The following is a 25,150-nucleotide window of genomic DNA, read 5'->3' as shown; positions in this document are numbered from 1 at the left end:
TGTGACTTTGGGCAAGTCACTTCACTGCTCGGGTGCCTCAATCACCTCATCTGTAAAATGGGGATGAAGACTGCGAGCCCTCTGTGGGACAACCTGATCACCTTGTAACCTCCCCAGCGCTTAGAACAGTGCATTGCACATAATAAGCACTTAATAAACGCCATCATCATTATTATTAATCCCCATTTTTCAGATGAGGGAACTGAGGCACAGAGAAGTTAAGTGACTTGCCCAAAGTCACTCAGCAGACAGTTGCCAGAGCCGGAATTTGAACCCATGACCTCTGACTCCAATGCCTGGGCTCTTTCCACTGAGCCATGCTGCTTCTCTTACTTCCCACTCTGATCTCCCACTTCCAGTAGTTGAGACAGAATTCTCCACCTCTCATCCTCAGTAACTGTCCTAGTTCATTCATTCTTCCATTCAGTCGTATTTATTGAGCACTTAACTGTGTGCAGAGCACTGTACTAAGCACTTGGGAGAGGACAGTACAACAATAAACAGACACATTCCCTGCCCACGACGTGCTTACAGTCTTCTAGACTGTGAGCCCACTGTTGGGTAGGGACCGTCTCTATATTTTGCCAACTTGGACTTCCCAAGTGCTTAGTACAGTGCTCTGCACACAGTAAGCGCTCAATAAATACGATTGAATGAATGAATGAATGAGTGAACTTGTACTTCCCAAGCTCTTAGAACAGTGCTCTGCACACAGTAAGCGCTCAATAAATATGATTGAATGAATGAATGAATGAGTGAACTTGTACTTCCCAAGCGCTTAGTACAGTGCTCTGCACACAGTAAGCGCTCAATAAATACGATTGAATTAATGAATGAATACCCACAGTTCAGAACAAACCACTGTTGGTGAAAGAGCGAGAGAAAAAGAGATAAGCAATGTGGTTTTGGGTTAGAACCCGGGCCTGGGAATCATTCATTCGTTCACTCATTGTTGTACTTATTGAGTGACCACTGTGTGCAGAGGACTGTACTAAGCACTTGTGAAAGCAAAATATAACCTGAGTTCTAATTCCAACTCCGCCACTTGTCTGCTGGGTGACAATGGGTAAGTCACTTCACTTCTCCGGGCCTCAGTTCCCTCATCTGTAGAATAATAATAATAATAATAATAATAATAATGGCATTTGTTAAGCGTTTACTTTGTGCGAGTGGCCTGGGAGTTGGAAAGTCCTTCATTCATTCATTCACTCATTGTCGTATTTATTGAGTGCCCACTGGGTGCAGAGCACTGTACTAAGCGCTCGGGAAAGCAAAATATAACCTGAGTTCTAATTCCGACTCCGCCACTTGTCTGCTGGGTGACCATGGGCAAGTCACTTCACTTCTCCGGGCCTCAGTTCCCTCATCTGGAAAATAATAATGATGGCATTTGTTAAGCACTTACTATATGCAAAGCACTGTTCTAAACTCTGGGTCTTTTAATCCCCGTTTTCCAGATGAGGTAACTGAGGCCCAGAGAAGTGAAGTGACTTGCTCAAAGTCGCACAGCTGACAAGTGGCCAATTCGGGATTAGAACCCATGACCTCTGGCTCCCAAGCCCGGCTCTTTCCACTGAGCCACGCTGCTTCTCAGCAGCGTGGGGATTGGATAAAATAATAATAATAATAATGTTGGTATTTGTTAAGCACTTACTATGTGCAAAGCACTGTTTTAAGTGCGGGGGTAGATACAAGGTAATCATATTGTCCCACGTGGGGCACACAGTCTTCATCCCCATTTTCCAGATGAGGGAACTGAGGCCCAGAGAAGTGAAGTGACTTGCCCAAAGTCACACAGCTGACAAGTGGCAGAGCCGGGATTTGAACCCATGACCTCTGACTCCAGAGCCCGGGCTCTTTCCACTGAGCCACACTGAAATGGGGATTGAGACCATGAGCCCCATGTGGAACCGGGAATGTGTCCAACACAATTATGTTGTATCTACATAATTAGAGAAGCAGCGTGGCTCAGTGGAAAGAGCCCGGGCTTTGGAGTCAGAGGTCATGGGTTCAAATTCCGGGTCCGCCAATTATCAGCTGTGAGACTTTGGGCAAGTCACTTCACTTCTCTGGGCCTCAGTGACCTCATCTGTAAAATGGGGATTAAGACTGTGAATCCCCCGTGGGACAACCTGATCACCTTGTAACCTCCCCAGCGCTTAGAACAGTGCTTTGCACATCCTAAGCGCTTAATCATCAATCATCAATCGTATTTATTGAGCGCTTACTATGTGCAGAGCACTGTACTAAGCGCTTGGGATGTACAAATTGGCAACATATAGAGACAGTCCCTACCCAACAGTGGGCTCACAGTCTAAAACATGTCATTATGTGTTATGTTAATATTATTACTATCTACCCCAGTGCTTAGTACAGTGTGTGGCACACTTTAAGGACTTAAGTGCCATTACCAAAAAAAAAAGAAAAGCACTAACAACCAAACAATCCACGATTAAGCATCAGTTTGAGCTCCTTGTGGGTAGGGAGTGCGTCTGCTAACTCTGTTCAATCAATTAATCAATCATTCATATTTATTGAGCGCTTATTCTGTGCAGAGCACTGTACTAAGCACTTGGGAGAGTACTAAAGAACATTAAGCATGTATATATTTCCTGCCCACATTGAGTTTATAGTCTGGAGTGGCCTATGGTCATTAATTTAAGTAAATAAATTACAGATATGTTCAGAGAAGCAGCATGGCTAGGTGGATAGAGCACAGACTTGGGAGTCAGGCGGTCATGGGTTCTAATCCTGGCTCCACCACGTGTCCACTGGGTGACCTCGGGTAAGTCACTTCACTTCTCTAGGCCTCAGTTCTCTCATCTGTAAAATGGGGCTCGAGACTGTGAGCCCCACATTGGGCAGGGACTGTGTCCAACCTGATTTTTAAAAAATGGGCTGGGAGTTATAATAATAATAAAGATAACTATAATAATACTGTGAGCCCGTTGTTGGGTAGGGACCGTCTCTATATGTTCCCAACTTGTACTTCCCAAGCGCTTAGTACAGTGCTCTGCACACAGTAAGCGCTCAATAAACACTATTGAATGAATGAATAATAACAACAATTGTGGTATTGGTTCAGCTTTCACTATGTGCCAGACACTGTACTGAGTGCTGGGACAAATACACATAGGATCTACAATCTTAATCCTCATTTTCCAGATGAGGAAACTGAGGCACAGAGAAGGAAATAGACTTGCCCAGGGTCACATAGCAAACAAGTAGAGGAGCCGGGATTATTCATTCATTCATTCATTCATTCATTCATTCAATCGTATTTATTGAGCACTTACTGTGTGCAGAGCACTGTACTACGCGCTTGGGAAGTACAAGTTGGCAACATACTAGATTAGAGCCCAGATCCTTGCTCTATCCATTAACGATGCTTTGCCCATAGTAAGCGCTTAATAAATGCTATCATTATTATTCATTCATTCATTCAATCGTATTTATCGAGCGCTTACTGTGTGCAGAGCACTGTACTAAGCGCTTGGGAAGTACAAGTTGGCAACATATTAGATTAGAGCCCAGATCCTTGCTCTATCCATTAACGATGCTTTGCCCATAGTAAGCGCTTAATAAATGCTATCGTTATTATTCATTCATTCATTCAATCATATTTATTGAGCACTTACTGTGTGCAGAGCACTGTACTAAGCGCTTGGGAAGTCCAAGTTGGCAACATATAGAGACGGTCCCTACCCAACAGCGGGCTCACATTATTGTTTGCTTGTATCTGCCCCAGGGCTTAATACAGTTCCTGGCCCATAGTAAGCGCTTAACAAATACCGTCATTATTATTATTATTACTGGAGGCAGGAGGAAACGTGAGAGTCAAGTGGGAGGAGGGATGTGGGAGGTGGATTTGTGAGTCATTTCCTAGGGAATAATTCTAACCCGGGGCCAAAGGGAGACAGGTTGGGGTCAGGGTGGAATTTTCCTGAAATAGGAATCCTGAGGGAGTGAGGTGGAGAACTCTAGATCATCATCATCAATCATATTTATTGAGCGCTTACTGTGTGCAGAGCACTGTACTAAGCGCTTGGGAAGTACAAGTTGGCGACATATAGAGACAGTCCCTACCCAATAGTGGGCTCACAGTCTAAAAGGGGGAGACAGAGAACAAAACCAAACATACTAACAAAATAAAATAAATAGAATAGATATGTACAAGTAAAATAAATAAATAAATTGATAGAGTAAGAAATATGTACAAACATATATGCATATATACAGGTGCTGTGGGGAAGGGAAGGAGGTAAGATGGGGGGATGGAGAGGGGGACGATGAAACTCTAGATGAAATGTTGGGAAGTTTTAGCCCAGTGTGGGCTGGGGGAGGAGGAGGAGGAAGTGCTTAGTACAGGAAGCACCATGGCGTAATAATAATAATCGTATTTGTTAAGCGCTTACTATGTGCAAAGCACTGTTCTAAGCGCTGGGGAGGTTACAAGGTGATCAGGTTGTCCCACAGGGGGCTCACAGTTTTCATTTTACAGATCTGTAAAATTAAGTACTAAATTAAAATTAAGTACTAAGTACTGTACTAAGTGCTGGGACAAATACGCGTAGGATTTACAATCTTAATCCCCGTTTTACAGATGAGGTAACTGAGGCCCAGAGTGAAAAAAAATAATAATGGCATTTGTTAAGCGCTTACTATGTGCAAAGCACTGTTCTAAGCGCTGGGGAGGTTACAAGGTGATCAGGTTGTCCCACGGGGGGCTCACAGTCTTAATCTCCATTTTACAGATAGGGAACTGAGGCCCAGAGAAGTGAAGTGACTTGCCCAAAGTCACACAGCTGACAAGCGGCAGAGTGGGGATTTGAACCGATGACCTAATAATACTGATAATACTAATGATGGCATTTATTAAGCACTTACTATGTGCAAAGCACTGTTCTAAGAGCTGGGGAGGTTACAAGGTGATCAGGTTGTCCCACGGTGGGGCTCACAGTCTTAATCCCCATTTTACAGATGAGGTAACTGAGGCTCAGAGAAGTGAAATGGCTTGTCCAAGGTGACACAGCTGACAAGGGGCGGAGCCGGGATTAGAACCCGTGTCCTAAAAACTTCCTAAGCCCGGGCTCTTTCCACCAAAGCACACGGCTTCTAATAATAATAATAATGACGATAGCATTTATTAAGCGCTTACTATGTGCGAAGCACTGTTCTAAGCGCTGGGGAGGTTACAGGGTGATCAGGTTGTTCCACGTGGGGCTCACAGTCTTAATCCCCATTTTACAGATGAGGTAACTGAGGCTCAGAGAAGTGAAATGGCTTGTCCAAGGTGACACAGCTGACAAGTGGCGGAGCCAGGATTAGAACCCGTGTCCTAAGAACTTCCTAAGCCCGGGCTCTTTCCACCAAAGCACACGGCTTCTAATAATAATAATGATGATGATAGCATTTATTAAGCGCTTACTATGTGCGAAGCACTGTTCTAAGCGCTAGGGAGGTTACAGGGTGATCAGGTTGTTGCACGTGGGGCTCACAGTCTTAATCCCCATTTTACAGATGAGGCAACTGAGGCTCAGAGAAGTGAAATGGCTTGTCCAAGGTGACACAGCTGACAAGTGGCGGAGCTGGGATTTGAACCCGTGACCTCTGACTCCAAAGCCCGGGCTCTTTCCACTGAGCCACGCAGCTTCTAATAATAATAATAATGACGATAGCATTTATTAAGCACTTACTATGTGCAAAGCACGGTTCTAAGTGCTGGGGAGGTTACAGGGTGATCAGGTTGTCCCACGTGGGGCTCACAGTCTTAATCCCCATTTTACAGATGAGGTAACTGAGGCTCAGAGAAGTGAAATGGCTTGTCCAAGGTGACACAGCTGACAAGGGGCGGAGCCGGGATTAGAACCCGTGTCCTAAGAACCTCCTAAGCCCGGGCTCTTTCCACCAAGCCACGCGGCTTCTAATAATAATAATAATGACGATAGCATTTATTAAGCGCTTACTATGTGCAAAGCACGGTTCTAAGCGCTGGGGAGGTTACAAGGTGATCAGGTTGTCCCACGTGGGGCTCACAGTCTTAATCCCCATTTTCCAGATGAGGTAACTGAGGCTCAGAGAAGTGAAATGGCTTGTCCAAGGTGACACAGCTGACAAGTGGCGGAGCCGGGATTAGAACCCGTGTCCTAAGAACCTCCTAAGCCCGAGCTCTTTCCACCAAGCCACGCGGCTTCTAATAATAATAATAATGATGATAGCATTTATTAAGCGCCTACTATGTGCAAGGCACTGTTCTAAGCGCTGGGGAGGTGAGAAGGTGATCAGGTTGTCCCACATGGGGCTCACAGTCTTAATCCCCATTTTCCAGGTGAGGGAACTGAGGCTCAGAGAAGTGAAATGGCTTGTCCAAGGAGACACAGCTGACAAGTGGCGGTGCCGGGATTCGAACCCGTGACCTCTGACTCCAAAGCCCGGGCTCTTTCCCAGAGCCACGCTGCTTCTCTGCTGCTTCTACTGACTGAGCGTCTCCTCCTTTCTCCCGTCAGGCTCAGAACAGCTATAACGAAGGAGACGTGGAAGGCTCCCGAAGACTCGGTCAGAACGCCAAGTGGGTGGCCATCGCGGCCATCATCATCGGCCTCCTCCTCATCGCCGCTTACTGCATGTTTCACTTCAGCGGATGGGTAAGCCCGCCTTGCCCTCCCGGATTCCCCTTTCTCTTTATTGGATTTTGTTGGATTTCTTAAAACGCTTACTACGTGCCAGGCGCTGTAATAATAATAATAATAATGTTGGTATTTGTTAAGCGCTTACCATGTGCAAAGCACTGTTCTAAGCGCTGGGGTAGATACAAGGTCATCAGGTTGTCCCATGAGGGGCTCACAGTCTTCATCCTGTGCGTCTTCATCCTTAGAGAAGTCTTCACAGTCTTCATCCTTAGAGAAGCAGCGTGGCTCAGTGGGAAGAGCCCGGGCTTTGGAGTCAGAGGGCATGGGTTCGAATCCCGGCTCCGCCACAAGTCTGCTGTGTGACCTTGGGCAAGTCACTTAACTTCCCTGAGCCCCAGTGACCTCATCTGTAAAAATGGGGGTTAAGACTGTAAGCCCTACGTGGGACAACTTGATCACATCGTATCCCCCCAGCGCTTAGAACAGTGCTTTGCACATAGTAAGCGCTTAACAAATGCCATCATTCTTATTATTATTATTATCCCCATTTTCCAGATGAGGGAACTGAGGCCCAGAGGAAGTGAAGTGACTGGCCCGAAGTCACACAGCTGACAGTTGGCCGAGTCGGGATTCAAACCCACGACCTCTGACTCCAAAGCCTGGGCTCTTTCCGCTGAGCCACGCTGCTGTAATAATACTATCAATCAATCCATCAATCATATTTATTGAGCGCTTACTGTGTGTGGAGCACTGCACTAAGCGCTCGGGAAGCACAAGTTGGCAACACGTAGAGATGGTCCCTACCCAACAGCGGGCTCACAGTCTAGAAGGGGGAGACAGACAACAAAACAAAACATAATAATAATAATAATAATGGCATTTGTTAAGCCCCTACTATGTGTTAAGCGCTGGGGAGGATGCAAGGTAATCAGGATGTCCCACCGTCTTAATCCCCATTTGCCAGATGAGGGAACTGAGGCCCAGAAAAGCGACGTGACGTGCCCAAAGTCACCCAGCTGACAAGCAGCAGAGTCGGGGTTGGAACTCATTCAAACGTGATCATTTGTATCTACCCCAGTGCTTGGAACAGTGCTTGGCACATAGTAAGCGCTTAACCAGTATCATACTTATTATTATTATTATCAATCAAACATCGGAGTACTTATTGTGGGCTGTGGACTAAGCTCTACCTGCATAGTGCAATACAATAAAGCTGGTAGCCAGAGTCCCTATCCTCAGGGAATTCATTCAATCGTATTTATTGAGCGCTTACTGTGTGCGGAGCACTGTACTAAGCGATTGGGAAGTACAAGTTGTCAACATATAGAGACGGTCCCTACCCAACACTGGGCTCACTCATCATCAGTTGTATTATTGAGCGCTTACTGTGTGCAGAGCACTGTACTAAGCGCTTGGGAAGTACAAGTTGGCAACATATAGAGACGGTCCCTACCCAACACTGGGCTCACTCATCATCAATTGTATTTATTGAGCGCTTACTGTGTGCAGAGCACTTTACTAAGCGCTTGGGAAGTACAAATTGGCAACGTATAGAGACGGTCCCTACCCAACACTGGGCTCACTCATCATCAATTGTATTTATTGAGCGCTTACTGTGTGCAGAGCACTGTACTAAGCGCTTGGGAAGTACAAATTGGGAACATATAGAGACAGTCCCTACCCAACAGTGGGCTCACAGTCACCTCTGACTCCCAAGCCCGGGCTCTTTCCACTCAACCACGCTGTACTAAGCGCTGGATTAGAGAAGCAGCATGGGAATTGTCTAATTGTTTTGTTTTGTTGTCCATCTCCCCCTTCTAATAATAATAATAATGGCATTTGTTAAACGCTTACTATGTGCAAAGCACTGTTCTAAGCGCTGGGGAGGTTACAAGGTGATCAGGTTGTCCCACGGGGGGCTCACAGTTTGTATCCCCATTTTTACAGATGATAATAATAATAATAATGGCATTTATTAAGCGCTTACTATGTGCAGAGCACTGTTCTAAGCGCTGGGGGGGGATACAAGGTGATCAAGTTGTCCCACGTGGGGCTCACAGTCTTAATCCCGATTTTACAGATGTGGTAACTGAGACTCAGAGAAGTTAAGTGACCTGCCCAAGGTCACACAGCAGACATGTGACGGAGTCGGGATTCGGACCCATGATGAGGGAACTGAGGCCCAGAGAAGTGAAGTGACTTGTCCAAGGTCACACAGCAGACACGTGGCGGAGTCGGGATTCGGACCCATGATGAGGGAACTGAGGCCCAGAGAAGTGAAGTGACTTGCCCAAAGCCACACAGCAGATATGGGAGCCTGCTGCTGGGTGGGGACCGTCTCTATATGTTACCAACTCGTCCTTCCCAAGCGCTTAGTCCAGTGCTCTGCACACAGTAGGCGCTCAATAAATACAATTGAATGAATTCCCTGAGGATAGAGATTCTGGCTACCGGCTTAATTGTATTGCACTGTGCAGTAGAGCTTAGTACACAGCCCACAATAAGCACTCCAATGATTGATTGATTGATTGATTGAATGAAGATGTTGCCAACTTGTACTTCCCAAGCGCTTAGTACAGTGCTCTGCACACAGTAAGTGCCCAATAAATACAATTGAATGAATGAATTGATTGATAATAATAATAGGTATGATACTGCTTAAGCACTTACTATGTGCTAAGCACTGAGGTAGATACAAATTATCATGTTGGACGCAGTCCCTGTCCCACATGGGGCTCACACTCTTAATCCCCATTTTACAGTCGAGGGAACTGAGGCCCAGAGAAGTGAAGTGACTTGCCCAAGACAACAGAGCAGACATGAAAAGCAGCGTGGCCCAGTGGAAAGAGCCCGGGCTTCGGAGTCAGAGGTCGTGGGTTCTAATCCTGGCTCCATCGCTTGCCAGCTCTGTGACTTTGGGCAAGTCACTTCACTACTCTGGGCCTCAGTGACCTCATCTGAAAAATGGGGATGAAGACTGTGAGCCCCACGTGGGACAACCTGATCACCTTGTAATAATAATAATAATAATGGCATTTATTAAGCGCTTACTATGTGCAAAGCACTGTTCTAAGCACTGGGGAGGTTACAAGGTGATCATGTTGTCCCACGGGGGGCTCACAGTCTTAATCCCCATTTTACAGATGAGGGAACTGAGGCCCAGAGAAGTGAAGTGACTTGCCCAACAGTTACACTTGTACCTACCCCAGCACTTAGAATGGTGCTTGGCACATAGTAAGCGCTTAACAAATACCATCATTATTATTATTAATGTGGCGGAGCCAGGATTAGAACCCCTGACCTTCTGAAGGAGCAGGGTGTGAGGCTGAGAGTGTGTGACAAAGTGAGGAGTGTAGACACACATTTTTGTGTGTGCCACACACAGGAGCCAGTGTGGGAGGGGGTGTCTATCTGGGTGGCAACGAGGATTTATTTAATGGACAGAAAAGCTGGGGGAGGAAACTAATAATAATAATAATAATCATGTTACTTGTTGAGTGCTTACTTTGTGCCAAGCACTGTTTTAAGTCCTGAGGTAGACACAAGTTAATCAGGTTGGACACAGTCCCTGTCCCACATGGGGCTCACTGTCTTAATCCCCATGTTCCAGATGAGAGAACTGAGGCCCAGAGAATAATAATAATAATAATAATGGCATTTATTAAGCGCTTACTATGTGCAAAGCACCGTTCTAAGCACTGGGGAGGTTACAAGGTGATCAGGTTGTCCCACGGTGGGGGTTCACAGTCTTCATCCCCATTTTGCAGATGAGGTAACTGAGGCACGGAGAAGTGAAGTGACTTGCCCAAAATCTCACAGCAGACGCGCGGTGGAGCCGGGATTAGAACCCAGGCCCTTCCGATTCAGAAAAGCGGCAGGGCCTCGTTGCGAGAGCCCGGGCTTGGGAGTCCGAGGTCGTGGGTTCTAATCCTGGCTCCGCCGCTTGTCTGCCGCGTGACCTTGGTCAAGTCACTTCACTGCTTTGTGCCTCGGTTGCCTCATCTGTCAAATGAGGCTGTGAGCTCCATGTGGGGCAGGGACTGTGTTCAACCTGATTACCTTACCGCAGTGTTTAGAACAGTGTTTGGCACATAGCGCCTCAGTTCCCTCATCTGTAAAATGGGGATTAAGACTGTGAGCCCCACGTGGGACAACCTGATCACCTTGTAACCTCTCCAGCGCTTAGAACAGTGCTTTGCACATAGTAAGCGCTTACTTCCCATCCCCCCGCCCTACCTCCTTCATCATCATCATCAATCGTATTTATTGAGCACTTACTGTGTGCAGAGCACTGTACTAAGCACTCCTTCCCCTCCCCACAGCACTTGTATATATGTTTATACAGATTTATTACTCTATTTTACTTGTACATATTTACTATTCTATTGATTTTATTTTGCTAATATGTTTTGTTGTCTGTCTCCCCCTTCTAGCCTGTGAGCCCGCTGTTGGGTAGGGACCGTCTCTAGATGTTGCCAACTTGGACTACCCAAGCGCTTAGTCCACTGCTCTGCACACAGTAAGCGCTCAGTAAATTCATTCATTCATTCATTCAATCGTATTTATTGAGAAGCAGCGTGGCTCAGTGGAAAGAACACGGACTATGGAGTCAGAGGTCATGGGTTCGAATCCTGGCTCTGCCACTTGTCAGCTGTGTGACTTTGGGCAAGTCACCTAATTTCTCTGGGCCTCAGTTACCTCATCTGTAAAATGGGGATGAAGACTGTGAGCCCCCTGTGGGACAACTTGATCACCTTGTATACCCCCAGCGCTTAGAACAGTGCCTTGCACATAGTAAGTGCTTAATAAATACCATTATTAGTATTATTATTAGAAGGGGGAGACAGACAACAAAACATATTAACAAAATAAAATAAATAGAATAAATAAATGCCATCATCATTATTATTATTATTAAGTGCCGGAGCCAGGAATAGAACCCGGGCCCTTCTGCTTCCAGGCCCGTGCTCTTATCCACTAAGCCACGACGCTTCTCTTGTTTCCGTCTCTATGGAGTCTGGCCTGAGGTAGGGAGAAAAGAGAACTGGATTTCACCCTGAAAAATCCTCCGCGAATTCAATCGCATTTATTGAGCGCTTCCTGTGTGCAGGGCACTATACTAAGCGCTTGGGAAGTCCAAGTTGGCAACATATAGAGACGGTCCCTACCCAACAGCGGGCTCACAGTCTAGAAGGGGGAGACAGACGACAAAACAAAACATATTAACAAAATAAAATAAATAGAATAAATATGTACAAATAAAATAGAGTAATAAATACGTACAAACATATATATGATTAAATGAATAAATGCCATTATTATTCTTATCATTATGATTATAGGACTTAACAAATTTCATTATTATTATTATCATTATTATTATATAATAATATAAATATTATTATATTTTAATAATAATTATAATTAAAATCATAATTAAGATTATTATTAGGGGAAGCAGCATGGCTCAGTGGAAGGAGCCCGGGCTTTGGAGTCAGAGGTTGTGGGTTCGAATCCCAGCTCCGCCAACTGTCAGCTGTGTAACTTTGGGCAAGTCACTTCACTTCTCTGGGCCTCAGTTCCCTCATCTGTAAAATGGGGATGAAGACTGTGAGCCCCCTCACGGGACAACCTGATTACCTTGTATCTGCCCCAGCGCTTAAAACAGTGCTTTGCACATAGCACCAACATTATTATTATTATCATTATCCACCAAGGGACTATGCCTTTCCCTTGGGAGAGAGGAGTCGGGCAGAAGCGGGAGCAATAGGGAAGCTTTAAGCACATCCTGGGCGAGGACTGCATCTGTTAATAGTGTTAGATCCTGCTCTCCCAAGCGCTCAGCACAGTGCTGTGCACACAGTGAGCGCCCAGTCGATTGGAGAGAATGACTGATGAGGCAACAGTGGTCTGAGCGTGTGGCTTCGCCCTGCTTGGAGCCTCGCCCGGCGGGCTGGCGGGTTCGGAGGGACAGAAGCTGTCAGAGGAGAGGTCAGTTTTCATTGCCTGTATATATGTATATATGGTTGTACATATTTATTACTCTATTTATTTATTTATTTATTTATTTTACTTGTACATTTCTATCCTATTTATTTTATTTTGTTGGTATGTTTGGTTCTGTTCTCTGTCTCCCCCTTTTAGACTGTGAGCCCACTGTTGGGTAGGGACTGCCTCTATGTGTTGCCAATTTGTACTTCCCAAGCGCTTAGTACAGTGCTCTGCACATAGTAAGCGCTCAATAAATACGATTGATTGATTGATTGATTGCCCTCGGTGACCAGTGCCCCGCCGGGACGGGTCAAGTTACCCGCCAGCAGATGCCCAGGCGGGGAGCGGGTTCAAAAGCCAGCTCCCTCAGAGCTTCCCCGGAGGGCATCCCGGAGGAAGAAACGAGGTTCTGAGAGAATCGATCGATTCATCCTATTTATTTTGTTAATGACTTTAATCAAGCGCTTCGTACAGTGCTGTGCACACAGTAAGCGCTCAATAAATGCGATTGATTTGTTCTATTTTGACACCTGTCTACATGGGGGTTTTTTTATGGCATTTATTCAGCGCTTACTATGTGCAAAGCACTGTTCTAAGCGCTGGTGGGAGGGGTTATAAGGTGAACAGATTGTCCCACGGGGGGCTCACAGTCTTCATCCCCATTTTACAGATGAGGTCACTGAGGCGCAGAGAAGTGAAGTGACTTGCCCAAAGTCATACAGCTGACGAGCTCTCCCCCTCGTCCCCCTCCTCCCCCTCTCCATCCCCCTGTCTTACCTCCTCCCCTTCCCCACAGCACCTGTATATATGTTTGTACATATTTATTACTCTATTTATTTATGTATTTATTTTACTTGTACATATCTATTCTATTTATTTTATGTTGTTAATACGTTTGGTTTTGTTCTCTGTCTCCCCCTTCTAGACTGTGAGCCCACTGTTGGGTAGGGTCTGTCTCTATATGTTGCCAACTTGTACTTCCCAAGCGCTTAGTACAGTGCTCTGCACACAGTAAGCGCTCAATAAATGCGATTGATTGATTGATTGATTGCTTTGCACATAGTAAGCACTTAACAGTCCTCTGATTCTCAAGCCTGTGCTCTTGGCACTATCAATCAATCAATCAATCAGTCGTATTTATTGAGCGCTTACTGTGTGCAGAGCACTGGACTAAGCACTTGGGAAGTACAAGTTGGCAACATTTAGAGACGGTCCCCTACCCAACAGTGGGCTCACAGTCTAAAAGGGGGAGACAGAGAACAAAACCAAACATACTAACAAAATAAAATAAATAGAGTAGATATGTACAAGTAAAATAAAGAAATAAATAGAGTAATAAATATGTACAAACATATATACATATATACAGGTGCTGTGGGGAAGGGAAGGAGGTAAGACGGGGGGGATGGAGAGGGGCAGGATGGAGATGGAGATGGAGAGCGCTGTACCAAGTGCTTAGTACAGTGTTCTGCACACAGTAAGCGCTCAATAATTACGATTGAATGAATGAATGAATTATTATTATTGTATCCACGCATCGCTTAGTATAGTGGCTGGCATGTGAGTGCTCAACAAATACCAAATCAAAAAAGAAAACCGTGCTGCCGGCTGTCCTGGGATATCTGGCCTATTTTTTTTAATTCAGATCTTCACTGCCCACCTATTTGAGCTCCTCTTCCTCGATTCCACTTTCAAGAGGGAAATGGGAGCCCGAGAGGCTATCGGAACCATCCAAGTTTGACTTTATTCAGACCTGATGTGGTCCTCATGGCTCACGTCCCAGGAGCCTTCTTGGGCCTGTATGGCTTTAATAATAATAATAATAATAATAATAATAATAATAATAATAATAATAATAATGATGGCATTTATTAAGCGCTTACTATGTGCAAAGAACTGTTCTAAGCGCTGGGCAGGTTACAAGGTGATCAGGTTGTCCCACGGAGGGCTCATAGTCTTATTCCCCATTTTACAGATGAGGTACCTGAGGCACAGAGAAGTGAAGTGATTTGCCCAATGTCACCCAGCTGACAGTTGGCAGAGCCGGGATTTGAACCCATGACCTCTCACTCCAAAGCCCGGGCTCTTTCCACTGAGCCACGCTGCTTCTGCTTTACCCTGAATGCACTGTGGCGAGTGAGCCCGTTGATGGGTAGGGACCGGCTCTATATGTTGCCAACTTGTACTTCCCAAGCGCTTAGTACAGTGCTCTGCACACAGGAAGCGCTCAATAAATACGACTGAATGCATATTTATTTGTACATATTTATTCTGTTTATTTTATTGTGTTAATATGTTTCGTTTTGTTCTCTGCCTCCCCCTTCTAGACTGTGAGCCCACTGTTGGGTAGGGACCGTCTCTAGATGTTGCCAACTTGTACTTCCCAAGCGCTTAGTACAGTGCTCTGCACACAGTAAGCGCTCAATAAATATGATTGAATGAATGACTATTGTAATTAGTCATTACAATATAATGAGTAATTATACAATATATAATATAATATATTATATTATAATATATTATAATTACAATATGCATTATCTATTGTATATACTGGAATTATTATGTAATATAATATAGTGTATATATATATACATATAGTATTATAGTAATTACTGTTACTATAGAAGCCAGTCTCCTTGTTTTGTTTTGTTGTCTGTCTCCCCCTTCTAGACTGTGAGCCCACTGTTGGGTCAGGACTGGCTCTATATGGGGCCGATTTGTACTTCCCAAGCGCCTAGTACAGTGCTCTACACACAGTAACTGCTCAATTCATTCATTCATTCATTCAGTCGTATCTATTCATTCAGTCGTATTTATTGAGCACTTACTGTGTGCAGAGCACTTTACTAAGCGCTTGGGAAGCACACGTTTGCAACATATAGAGACGGTCCCTCCCCAACAGCGGGCTCACAGTCTAGAAGGGGGAGACAGACAACAAAACGAAGCCTATAAACCAAATAAAATAAATAGAATAAATATGTAGAAGTAAAATAAATAAATAAATAGAGTAATAAATCTGTCCAAACATATACACATATATACAGGTGCTGTGGGGAGGGGAAGGAGGTAAGGCGGGGGGGATGGGGAGGGGGAGGAGGGGGAGAGCACTTTTAGAGCTGCACAAATTTTGCCAGACCATTTGGGCAGTTGAATGCTGATCTGGTATGATTTTGAGTACATTATATCAGTCAATTAATCAATCGTATTTATTGAGCGCTTACTGTGTGCAGAGCACTGTACTAAGTGCTTGGGAAGTACAAGTTGTGATGGCATTTATTAAGCGCTTACTATGTGCAAAGCACTGTTTTAAGCGCTGGGGAGGTTACAAGGTGATCAGGTTGTCCCACGGGGGGCTCACAGTCTTCATCCCCATTGTACAGGTGAGGTAACTGAGGCCCAGAGAAGTTAAGTGACTTGCCCAAAGTCACACAGCTGACAAGTGGCAGAGCAGGGATTGTACTCGCCCAAGCACTTAGTACAGTGCTTTGCTCACAGTAAGTGCTCACTAAATACCATTGAATGAAGAAATCACTTCATGGCCTCCCTTCCCAGTCAAACTTTCCTCTCATCACAAATGGTATCTATAGAGCGCTTATTGGGGTCAGGACACTGTGCTAAGCACTTGGGAGAGCACAAGCGGTGTGGCTTAGTGGTTGGAGCCCAAGCTCGGGAGTCAGAAGGACCTGGATTCTAATCCCGGCTCCGCCACATCTCTGCTGTTTGACCTTGGGCAAGTGACTTCACTTCTCTGGGCCTCAGTTAGCTCGTCTGTGAAATGGGGATGAAGACTGTGAGCCCCACATGGGACAAGCGCTTAGTACAGTGCTCTGCACACAGTAAGCACTCAATAAATACGATTGAATGAATGATTTTTTTTACTCTATTCATTTTATTTGTACATATCTATTCTATTTATTTTATTTTGTTATTATGTTTGGTTTTGTTCTCTGTGTCCCCCTTTTAGACTGTGAGCCCACTGTTGGGTAGGGACTGTCTCTATATGTTGCCAATTTGTACTTCCCAAGTGCTTAATACAGTGCTCTGCACATAGTAAGCGCTCAATAAATACGATTGATGATGATGGTGATGATTACCTTGTATCTACCCCAGCACTTAGAACAGTGCTTGGCACAAAGTAAGCGCTTAACAAATACCATTATTATTATTGTTATTATTATTGTTATTATTGCTTCACTTCTCTGGGCCTCAGTTCCTTCATCTGGAAAATGGGGTTTAAGACTGTGAGCCCTTTGTGGGGCAAGGACTGCGTCCAACCTGAGTACCTTGTATCTACCCTAGCACTTAGTATGGTGCCTGCCACATAGTAAGTGCTTAACAAATACCATTGTTATTATGAGAAGCAGCGTGGCTCAGCAGACAGAGCCTGGTCTTGGGAGTTAGAGGTCATGGGTTCAAATCCCGGCTCCACCAATTGTCATCTGTGTGACTTTGGGCAGTCACTTAACTTCTCTGGTCCTCAGGTACCTCATTTGTAAAATGGGGATTAAGACTGTGAGCCCCCCGTGGGACAACCTGATTCATTCATTCATTCAATCGTATTTATTGAGCGCTTGCTGTGTGCAGAGCCCTGTACTAAGCGCTTGGGAAGTCCAAGTTGGCAACACATAGAGACGGTCCCTACCTAACAGCGGGCTCACAGTCTAGAAGGGGGAGACAGACAACAAAACAAAACATATTAACAAAATAAAATAAATAGAATAAATATGTACAAGTAAACTAAATATCCATTCTTTCATTCAGTCGTATTTCTTGAGCGCTTACTGTGTGCAGAGCACTGTAACCTGATCACCTTGTAACCTCCCCAGCTCTTAGAACAGTGCTTTGCACATAGTAAGTGCTTAATAAATGGCATCATTAATTAATATTATTATTATTACAACGAGTACCTCTTCCTCTCTCTCTCCCCACCACCTTTCCCTTTATGCCCTAGACCACATTCTGATGGACTGTAGGTCGCCACAACTCGGCCCCAAAGAAAGAAGTTTCTGAAGAAGTTTCTCTCCAACCCCCATCACAGACTGTTTGGTCCTTCCCCTTGCGGTCCCCTCCAGAGACAGGGCCCGCCCCGGCGAACGAACCCGACGACTGATGTGCCAATGCCAGCGGCACCACCACGATGGCCCCTGCCTTGCTTGGTAAAACCTCATCTCAGTGAAGCCCCCTCCCACCTTCTCCTCTCCGCGGAGATCGGTGGGGGGCTGTTGGAAGGCCTCCAGAGTCCTCGGGGCTCGCCACGCCAACCGTCCTGGATTTGGGGAGAGGGGCCCCATGAGAACCCGCAACCCCGACCCAGCACGTTGATGCTGTTTCCAGTGAAGGGGGAGGGGGAACAGATGGAGTGGATTTTGGGGTGCATGTTTTGTACCGGGTGTAGCGGTCCCCGCTGAGGACGACCCCCAACCCGCCTCTTACCCAGAAGGATGGGTTTGAAGGGATCATCTGGTCCTGTCCTCACAAATCGCTCGTTATTCCTGGCTGAATCTCTCTTCCTCTCTCCTGTGGCTCCCTGCTCCCTGAACCCTGTCCACACGAGGGTATCAACCTTGGTGCCATGGACGTCTCATCTCCCTCTCGTGAATGAACCACCCATGTACAGAATGGGGTCTTCTCATTCTCACACCCTGACATGAATGTTGCCTCTGGCTCCATGAACCCCAATTCCTACTGCCTGCCAACTCCCTCTTCCCCTAAATGCCCCGGCTGGTCTAATGTTCTTGTTAAAACTCACCTCAGGCTCTCGTCAAATCTCCGGTTGTGGCCTGGGCCCCAGATTCATTCACTTCATTGATTCATTCGTTCATTCAATCGTATTTATTGAGCGCTTACTGCATGCAGAGCAGGGGACAACGGGGTTCCGAGATTCCAAGCTCTCCGTTCTCAGTTTCCGATTCCCCGTGGGGGCCTTTGGAGCTGGCTCTCTCTCCTCGAGGGGAACGAGCGCGTGGCCCGAGAGGCAGAATAAATCTGGTTTTATCTAAACGCTTCGACCGCAGTGTGGAAAGTCTGATTCCTCGGCACCCGCTCTGGCAGATCCCGGCTTTTTCCCTCGTTTCCTGGGTTTGGGAGAGTCGGCAGGAGAGGCCCCCAGGAAGGCCCGGATGGGATCTGGAAGGGCATCCGAAGAGAATCGACGTAGAGGTCACAGGCGGAGCCGGAAGGCCGCTCATTCAGGGGCCCTGCCCCGTATCGATAGGTGGGTAGACGTTATTTATGGAGCGCTCACTGTGGGCGGAGCATTGGGCTAAGCGTTTGGGAGAGTATAATATAGGAGTTGGTAGACAGGTTCCTTGCCCACAAGGAGCTTATAGACTAGAGGAGAAGAGCGAAAGACCAGGAATTCCCGCTTCGGGTGGGCAGGAGAGGGGCCCTGGTGTCCTTTCCGAGGGAGAGACCCAGGATCCCGGCCGTGGCCTGGGCAGGGACAGGATACCCCAAACGTCCAGCTGCCGGGGGTGGAGATGGCGGTTGGGGGTGGAGGTGGGGGAGAAGGGAAATCGTAGATACCTGAAAGCATTCAGGACCCTGAGGGCACCCCAGAACCACACACATTACCTCTACCAATCTAACGATGGTATTTATTGAGCACTTACTCAGCCGATCACTGTACTAAACCCTTGAGGGAGTACAACAGGGTTGATAGACACGTTCCCTGCCCATGAGAAGTTTAGGACCATTCTCAACACCCCTCTTCATGTTCATCCAATGGCCACCTCCAGCGCCAATGCAATCATTTATTCCCACCCACCTCCAGATCCGATGCATTGATTTATTCATACCCACCGCCAACACCAATGCATCAAGAGGAGCAGTGTGGCTTATAGGATAGAGCACGGGCCTGGGAATCAGAAGGACACGGGTTCTATTCCCAGCTCTGCCGTTTGGCTTCAAGCAACCCCTCTGATAATATTAATAATGATGATATTTGTTAAGCGCTCACTATGTGCCAAGCACTGTTCTAAGCGCTGGGGGAGATACAAGGCAATCAAGTTGTCCCACGTGGGGCTCACGGTGTTAATCCCCCAATCCTTAATCCTCTAGACCGCAGGCTCCTTGTGGGCCGGTATCCTGTGAGAAGCAGTGAGGGGACGCTGGCCTGCTCGCTCGTCGGGGGCCTTGGCTAGCTCTCTTCCTCCCTTCAAGGCCCTACTGAGAGCTCACCTCCTCCAGGAGGCCTTCCCAGACTGAGCCCCTTCCTTCTTTTCCCCCTCGTCCCCCTCTCCATCCCCCCCTTCTTACCTCCTTCCCTTCCCCACAGAACCTGTATATATGTATATATGCTTGTACATATTTATTACTCTATTTATTTATTTATTTTACTTGTACATATCTATTCTATTTATTTTATTTTGTTAGTACGTTTGGTTTTGTTCTCTGTCACCCCTTTTAGACTGCGAGCCCACTGTTGGGTAGGGACTGTCTCTATATGTTGCCAGCTTGTACTTCCCAAGCACTTAGTACAGTGCTCTGCACACAGTAAGCGCTCAATAAATACGATTGCTTAATTGATTGATTGGCTCAGTGGGAAGAGCCCGGGCTTGGGAGTCAGAGGTCGTGGGTTCTAATCCCGGATCCTCCACTTGTCAGCTGGGTGACTTTAGGCAAGTCACTTAATTCTCTGTGCCTCAGTTTCCTCATCTGGAAAAATGGGGATTAAGACTGTGAGCTCCACGTGGGACAACCTGATCACCTTGTGTCTACCCCAGCACGTAGAACAGTGCTTGGCACAGAGAAAGCACTTAACAAATAGCATTATTATTATTACCAACTCTGGTATTACATTCTCCCAAGTGCTCTGCAGATGGTAAACACTCAGCAAATAATGAATACCAAGAGAAGCAGCGTAGCCCAGTGGATAGAGCCCAGGCCTGGAAGCCAGAAGGACCTGGGTTCTAATCCCGGCTCCATCACTGCGTTGGCTGGATGGCCGGCGGCAAGTCACTTCACTTCTCTGGGCCTCAGTTACCTCGTCTGTAAAATGGGGATTAAGACAGTGAGCTCCACGTGGGACAGGGACTGAGTCCAATTGCAAACCATGTATCTACTCCAGTGCTTAGAACAGTGCTTGACACACGGTGAGCGCTTAGCAAATGCCACAATTACTATTGTTATCACCATAGACTATCAGCTCACTGTGGGCAGGGATCATGTGCTCTGCACAGAGTAAGCGCTCAATAAATACGATTGATTGATTGATTGATCATGTCTACCAACAATATGGTATTTGTCCTTTCCCTAACATCAAATTTCAGAGCTTGGCACACAGTAGGAGCTCGATAAATACCACAGACTATAAGCTCACTGTGGGCAGGGACTATGTCTACCAACTCTTTTATATCATAGCTTGGCTTAGTGGAAAGAAGCCAGGCCTGGGAGTCAAAGGATGTGGGTTCTAATCCTGGCTCCGTGACTTGGCAGCTGGGTGACCTTGGGCAAGTCACTTCACTTCTCTGTGCCTCAGTGACCTCATCTGCAAAATGGGGATGAAGACTGGGAGCCCCAAGTGGGACAACCTGATTTCATTCATTCATTCAATTCATTCAATCTAATAATAATAATAATAGTGGCATTTATTAAGCGCTTACTATGTGCAAAGCACTGTTCTAAGCGCTGGGGAGGTTACAAGGTGACCAGGTTGTCCCACAGGGGACTCCCAATCCCCATTTTCCAGAGGAGGGAACTGAGGCCCAGAGAAGTGAAGTGGCTTGTGCAAAGTCACACAGCGGACAATTGGCAGAGCTGGGATTTGAACCCATGACCTCTGACTCATTCATTCATTCATTCATTCAATCGTATTTATTGAGCGCTTACTATGTGCAGAGCACTGTACTAAGCACTTGGGAAGTACAAGTTTCGGCAACATCTAGAGATGGTCCCTACCCAACAGCGGGTTCACAATCTCGAAGGGGGAGACAGGCAACAAAACAAACGTATAAACCAAATAAAATAAATAGAATAAATATGTACAAGTAAAATAAATAGAGTAATAAATATGTACAAGCATATATACATATTCATTCAATCGTATTTATTGAGCCCTTACTATGTGCAGAGCACTGTACTAAGTGCTTGGGAAGTACAAGTTTTGGCAACATCTAGAGACGGTCCCTACGCAACAGCGGGCTCACAGTCTAGAAGGGGGAGACAGACAACAAAACAAACATATAAACCAAATAAAATAAATAGAATAAATATGTACAAGTAAAATAAATAGAGTAATAAATATGTACAAACATATATACATATTCATTCATTCAATCCTTTCCAAAGCCTGGGCTCTTTCCACTGAGCCACGAGCACTGTACTAAGCGCTTGTATCTACCCTAGTGTTTAGAGCGGTGTGTGGCACATAGTAAGTGCCAAACAAATACCATCCTCTTCCTCATCATCACTCTCCCAAGAGCTTAGTTCAGTGCTGTTGGCGTTATCCTCAACTCCTCTTTCTCTCATTCAACCCACATATTCAATCCATCGCTGAATCCCGTCGGTCCGCCCTCTCCTCTCCATCCCGACCGCTACCCCATCAATCCCGTGAATCAATCAATCAATCAATCACTCGTATTTATTGAGCGCTTACTATGTGCAGAGCACTGTACTAAGCGCTTGGGAAGTACAAATCGGCAACACATAGCGGCAGTCCCTACCCAACAGTGGGCTCACAGTCTAAAAGGGGGAGACAGGGAACAGAACCAAACATACCAACAAGATAAAATAAATAGGATAGAAATGGACAAGTAAAATAAATAAATAAATAAATAGAGTAATAAATATGTACAACCATATATACATATATACAGGTGCTGTGGGGAAGGGAAGGAGGTAAGATGCGTGAATGAATCCACAGCCCGCCGAGCAGGTGGGGACCGTTCTTTTTGGCCCCTCGCCCACCTCTCCACCTTGGGCCGGGGACCCCAGGGCCACGAGAGCCTCCTTGGCCTTCCTGAGCAGGGCCGGGGAAGCGAGCAGGGGTCCGGGGGTTTACAGACAGAGACAGATGGAGTCTTGGAGTCGCTGCCCTCAGCTTCTGGACCAGAGAAACGTCTTTAGCGTCTTTGGGGTCAGCTGCCTCCTGAAAATCAGGATACGCCGTAACCCGAGAAACGTTCTAAATATAAAAGGCGCGTTTGGGCTGCTCGAAAAACACCTTCCTGAAGCAAACGGTCAGCACTTCTAGACTGTAAGTTTCAACCGTTTAAAGCGAGAATTCATTTCACTCTCATTTTATTCTCATTCATTTTACCTAGACTCTGAGCCCCATGGAGGACAGGGATCGTGTTGACCTAATTAATTTGTAATAATAATAATACTGATGGCATTTATTAAGCGCTTACTATGTGCAAAAAACTGTTCTAAGCGCTGGGGAGGTTACAAGGAGATAGTAAGCGCTTAACAAATGCTATCATTATTATCATTATTGTTACTAGTCAAATGGGGATTGAGACTTTGAACCCTATATGGGACAGGGACTGTGTCCAACCTGATTGGCTTGTATCTACCCCAGCGTTTAAGTACAGTGCTTGTCATACAGTAATAATAATGGCATTTATTAAGTGCTTACTATGTGCAAAGCACTGTTCTAAGCGCTGGGGAAGTTACAAGGTGATTGGTTGTCCCACGGGGGGCTCACAGTCTTAATCCCCATTTTACAGATGAGGGAACTGAGGCACAGAGAAGTTAAGTGACTTGCCCAAAGTCACACAGCTGACAATTGGCAGACCTGGGATTCGAACACATGACCCCTGACTCCAAAGCCCATGCTCTTTCCACTGAGCCACGCTGCTTCTGATGATGGTATTTGTTAAGCGCTTACTATGCGCCAGGCACCATACTAAGCGTTGGAGTGGATACAAGCCATTCGGGTTGGACACAGTCCCCGTACCATGGCGGGGGGGTGGGGGGACTCACAGTCTCAATCCCCATTTTACAGATGAGGGAACTGAGGCCCAGAGAAGTGAAGCAACTTGCACAGGCCACACAGCAGACAAGAGGCGGAGCAGAATTAGAATCCATGACCTTCTGATTCCCACGCCTGTGATCTATCCACTATGCGATGGTGGCCCCTTGGTGGCCTGGAGTCCATGGGGTCTGAATGGATGCAGCTGACTCCTTTTTGTTAATGGTTAATAATAATAATAATGATGGCATTTGGTAAGCTCTTACTATGTGCAAAGCACTGTTCTAAGCACTGAGGAAGTTACAAGGTGATCAGGTTGTCGCACAGGGGGGCTCACAGTCTTAATCCGCATTTTACAGATGAGGTAACTGAGGCACAGAGAAGTTAAGTGACTTACCCAGTCCCTCAGCTGACAATTGGCGGAGCGGGATTTGAACCCATGACCTCTGACTCCAAAGCCTGGGCTCTTTCCACTGAGCCACGCTGCTTCTCAGTGCTTACTATGGTTAAGCGCTTACTATGTGCCAGGCACTGTTCTAAGAGCTGGGGTAGATACAAGATAAGGTGGAGGCAGTCCATGTCCCATAAGGGGCTCACAGCCTTCATCCCCATTTTACAGATGAGGCAACTGAGGCACAGAGAAGTGAAGTGACTTGCCCAAGGTCCCACAGCAGACAACACAATACACTGGAAGCTTGTTGTGGGCAGGACGTGTGTCTGTCTGTTGTTCTATTGTCCTCTCCCAAGCCCTTAGTACAGTGCTCTTCACACAGTAAGCGCTCAATAAATACGACCAAATGAATCGAATGGAAGTGATCGGATGCTTGGAGACTGTAAGCTCGTCCTCTAGACTGTAAGCTCATTGTGGGCAGGGAATTTGTCTGTTTATTCAATCAATCAATCAATCGTATTTATTGAGCGCTTACTGTGTGCAGAGCACTGTACTAAGCGCTTGGGAAGTACAAGTTGGCAACATATAGAGACAGTCCCTACCCAACAGTGGGCTCACAGTCTAGAAGAACTGTTTATCAATCAATCAATCGTATTTATTGAGCGCTTACTATGTGCAGAGCACTGTACTAAGCGCTTGGGAAGTACAAATTGGCATCACATAGAGACAGTCCCTACCCAACAGTGGGCTCACAGTCTAAAAGGGGGAGACAGAGAACTGAACCAAACATACCAACAAAATAAAATAAGTAGGATAGAAATGTACAAGTAAAATAAATAAATAAATAAATAAATAGAGTAATAAATATGTACAACCATATATACATATATACAGGTGCTGTGGGGAAGGGAAGGAGGTAAGACGGGGGGATGGAGAGGGGGACGAGGGGGAGAGGAAAGAAGGGGCTCAGTCTGGGAAGGCCTCCTGGAGGAGGTGAGCTCTCAGCAGGGCCTTGAAGGGAGGAAGAGAGCTAGCTTGGCCGATGGGCAGAGGGATTGGGGGCATTCCGGGCCCGGGGGAGGACGTGGGCCGGGGGTCGATGGCGGGACAGGCGAGAGCGAGGTACAGTGAGGAGATTAGTGGTGGAGGAGCGGAGGGTGCGGGCTGGGCTGGACAAGGAGAGAAGGGAGGGGAGGTAGGAGGGGGCGAGGTGATGGACAGCCT

The 25,150-nt window shown here is 46.3% G+C and overlaps 1 protein-coding gene across 1 annotated transcript in view; it reads left to right on the top strand.

Moving 5' to 3' along the window:
* Positions 1–18,481, top strand: part of TMEM233 (transmembrane protein 233) — a 28,787-nt gene extending 10,306 nt beyond the window's left edge. Inside the window, exons 2-3 of the mRNA XM_038763872.1 lie at positions 6,507–6,644; positions 17,575–18,481. Coding sequence (XP_038619800.1) covers positions 6,507–6,644; positions 17,575–17,586 — 150 coding nt within the window. The 3' untranslated portion in view covers positions 17,587–18,481. The remainder of the gene's footprint in view (positions 1–6,506; positions 6,645–17,574) is intronic.
* Positions 18,482–25,150: the final 6,669 nt, after the last annotated feature.

The sequence above is a fragment of the Tachyglossus aculeatus genome, chromosome 21 (assembly GCF_015852505.1).
Source record: "Tachyglossus aculeatus isolate mTacAcu1 chromosome 21, mTacAcu1.pri, whole genome shotgun sequence".
Taxonomy (NCBI): domain Eukaryota; kingdom Metazoa; phylum Chordata; class Mammalia; order Monotremata; family Tachyglossidae; genus Tachyglossus; species Tachyglossus aculeatus.
Note: the sequence above shows the minus strand (reverse complement) of the source record. Positions and strands in the feature narration are given on the sequence as shown.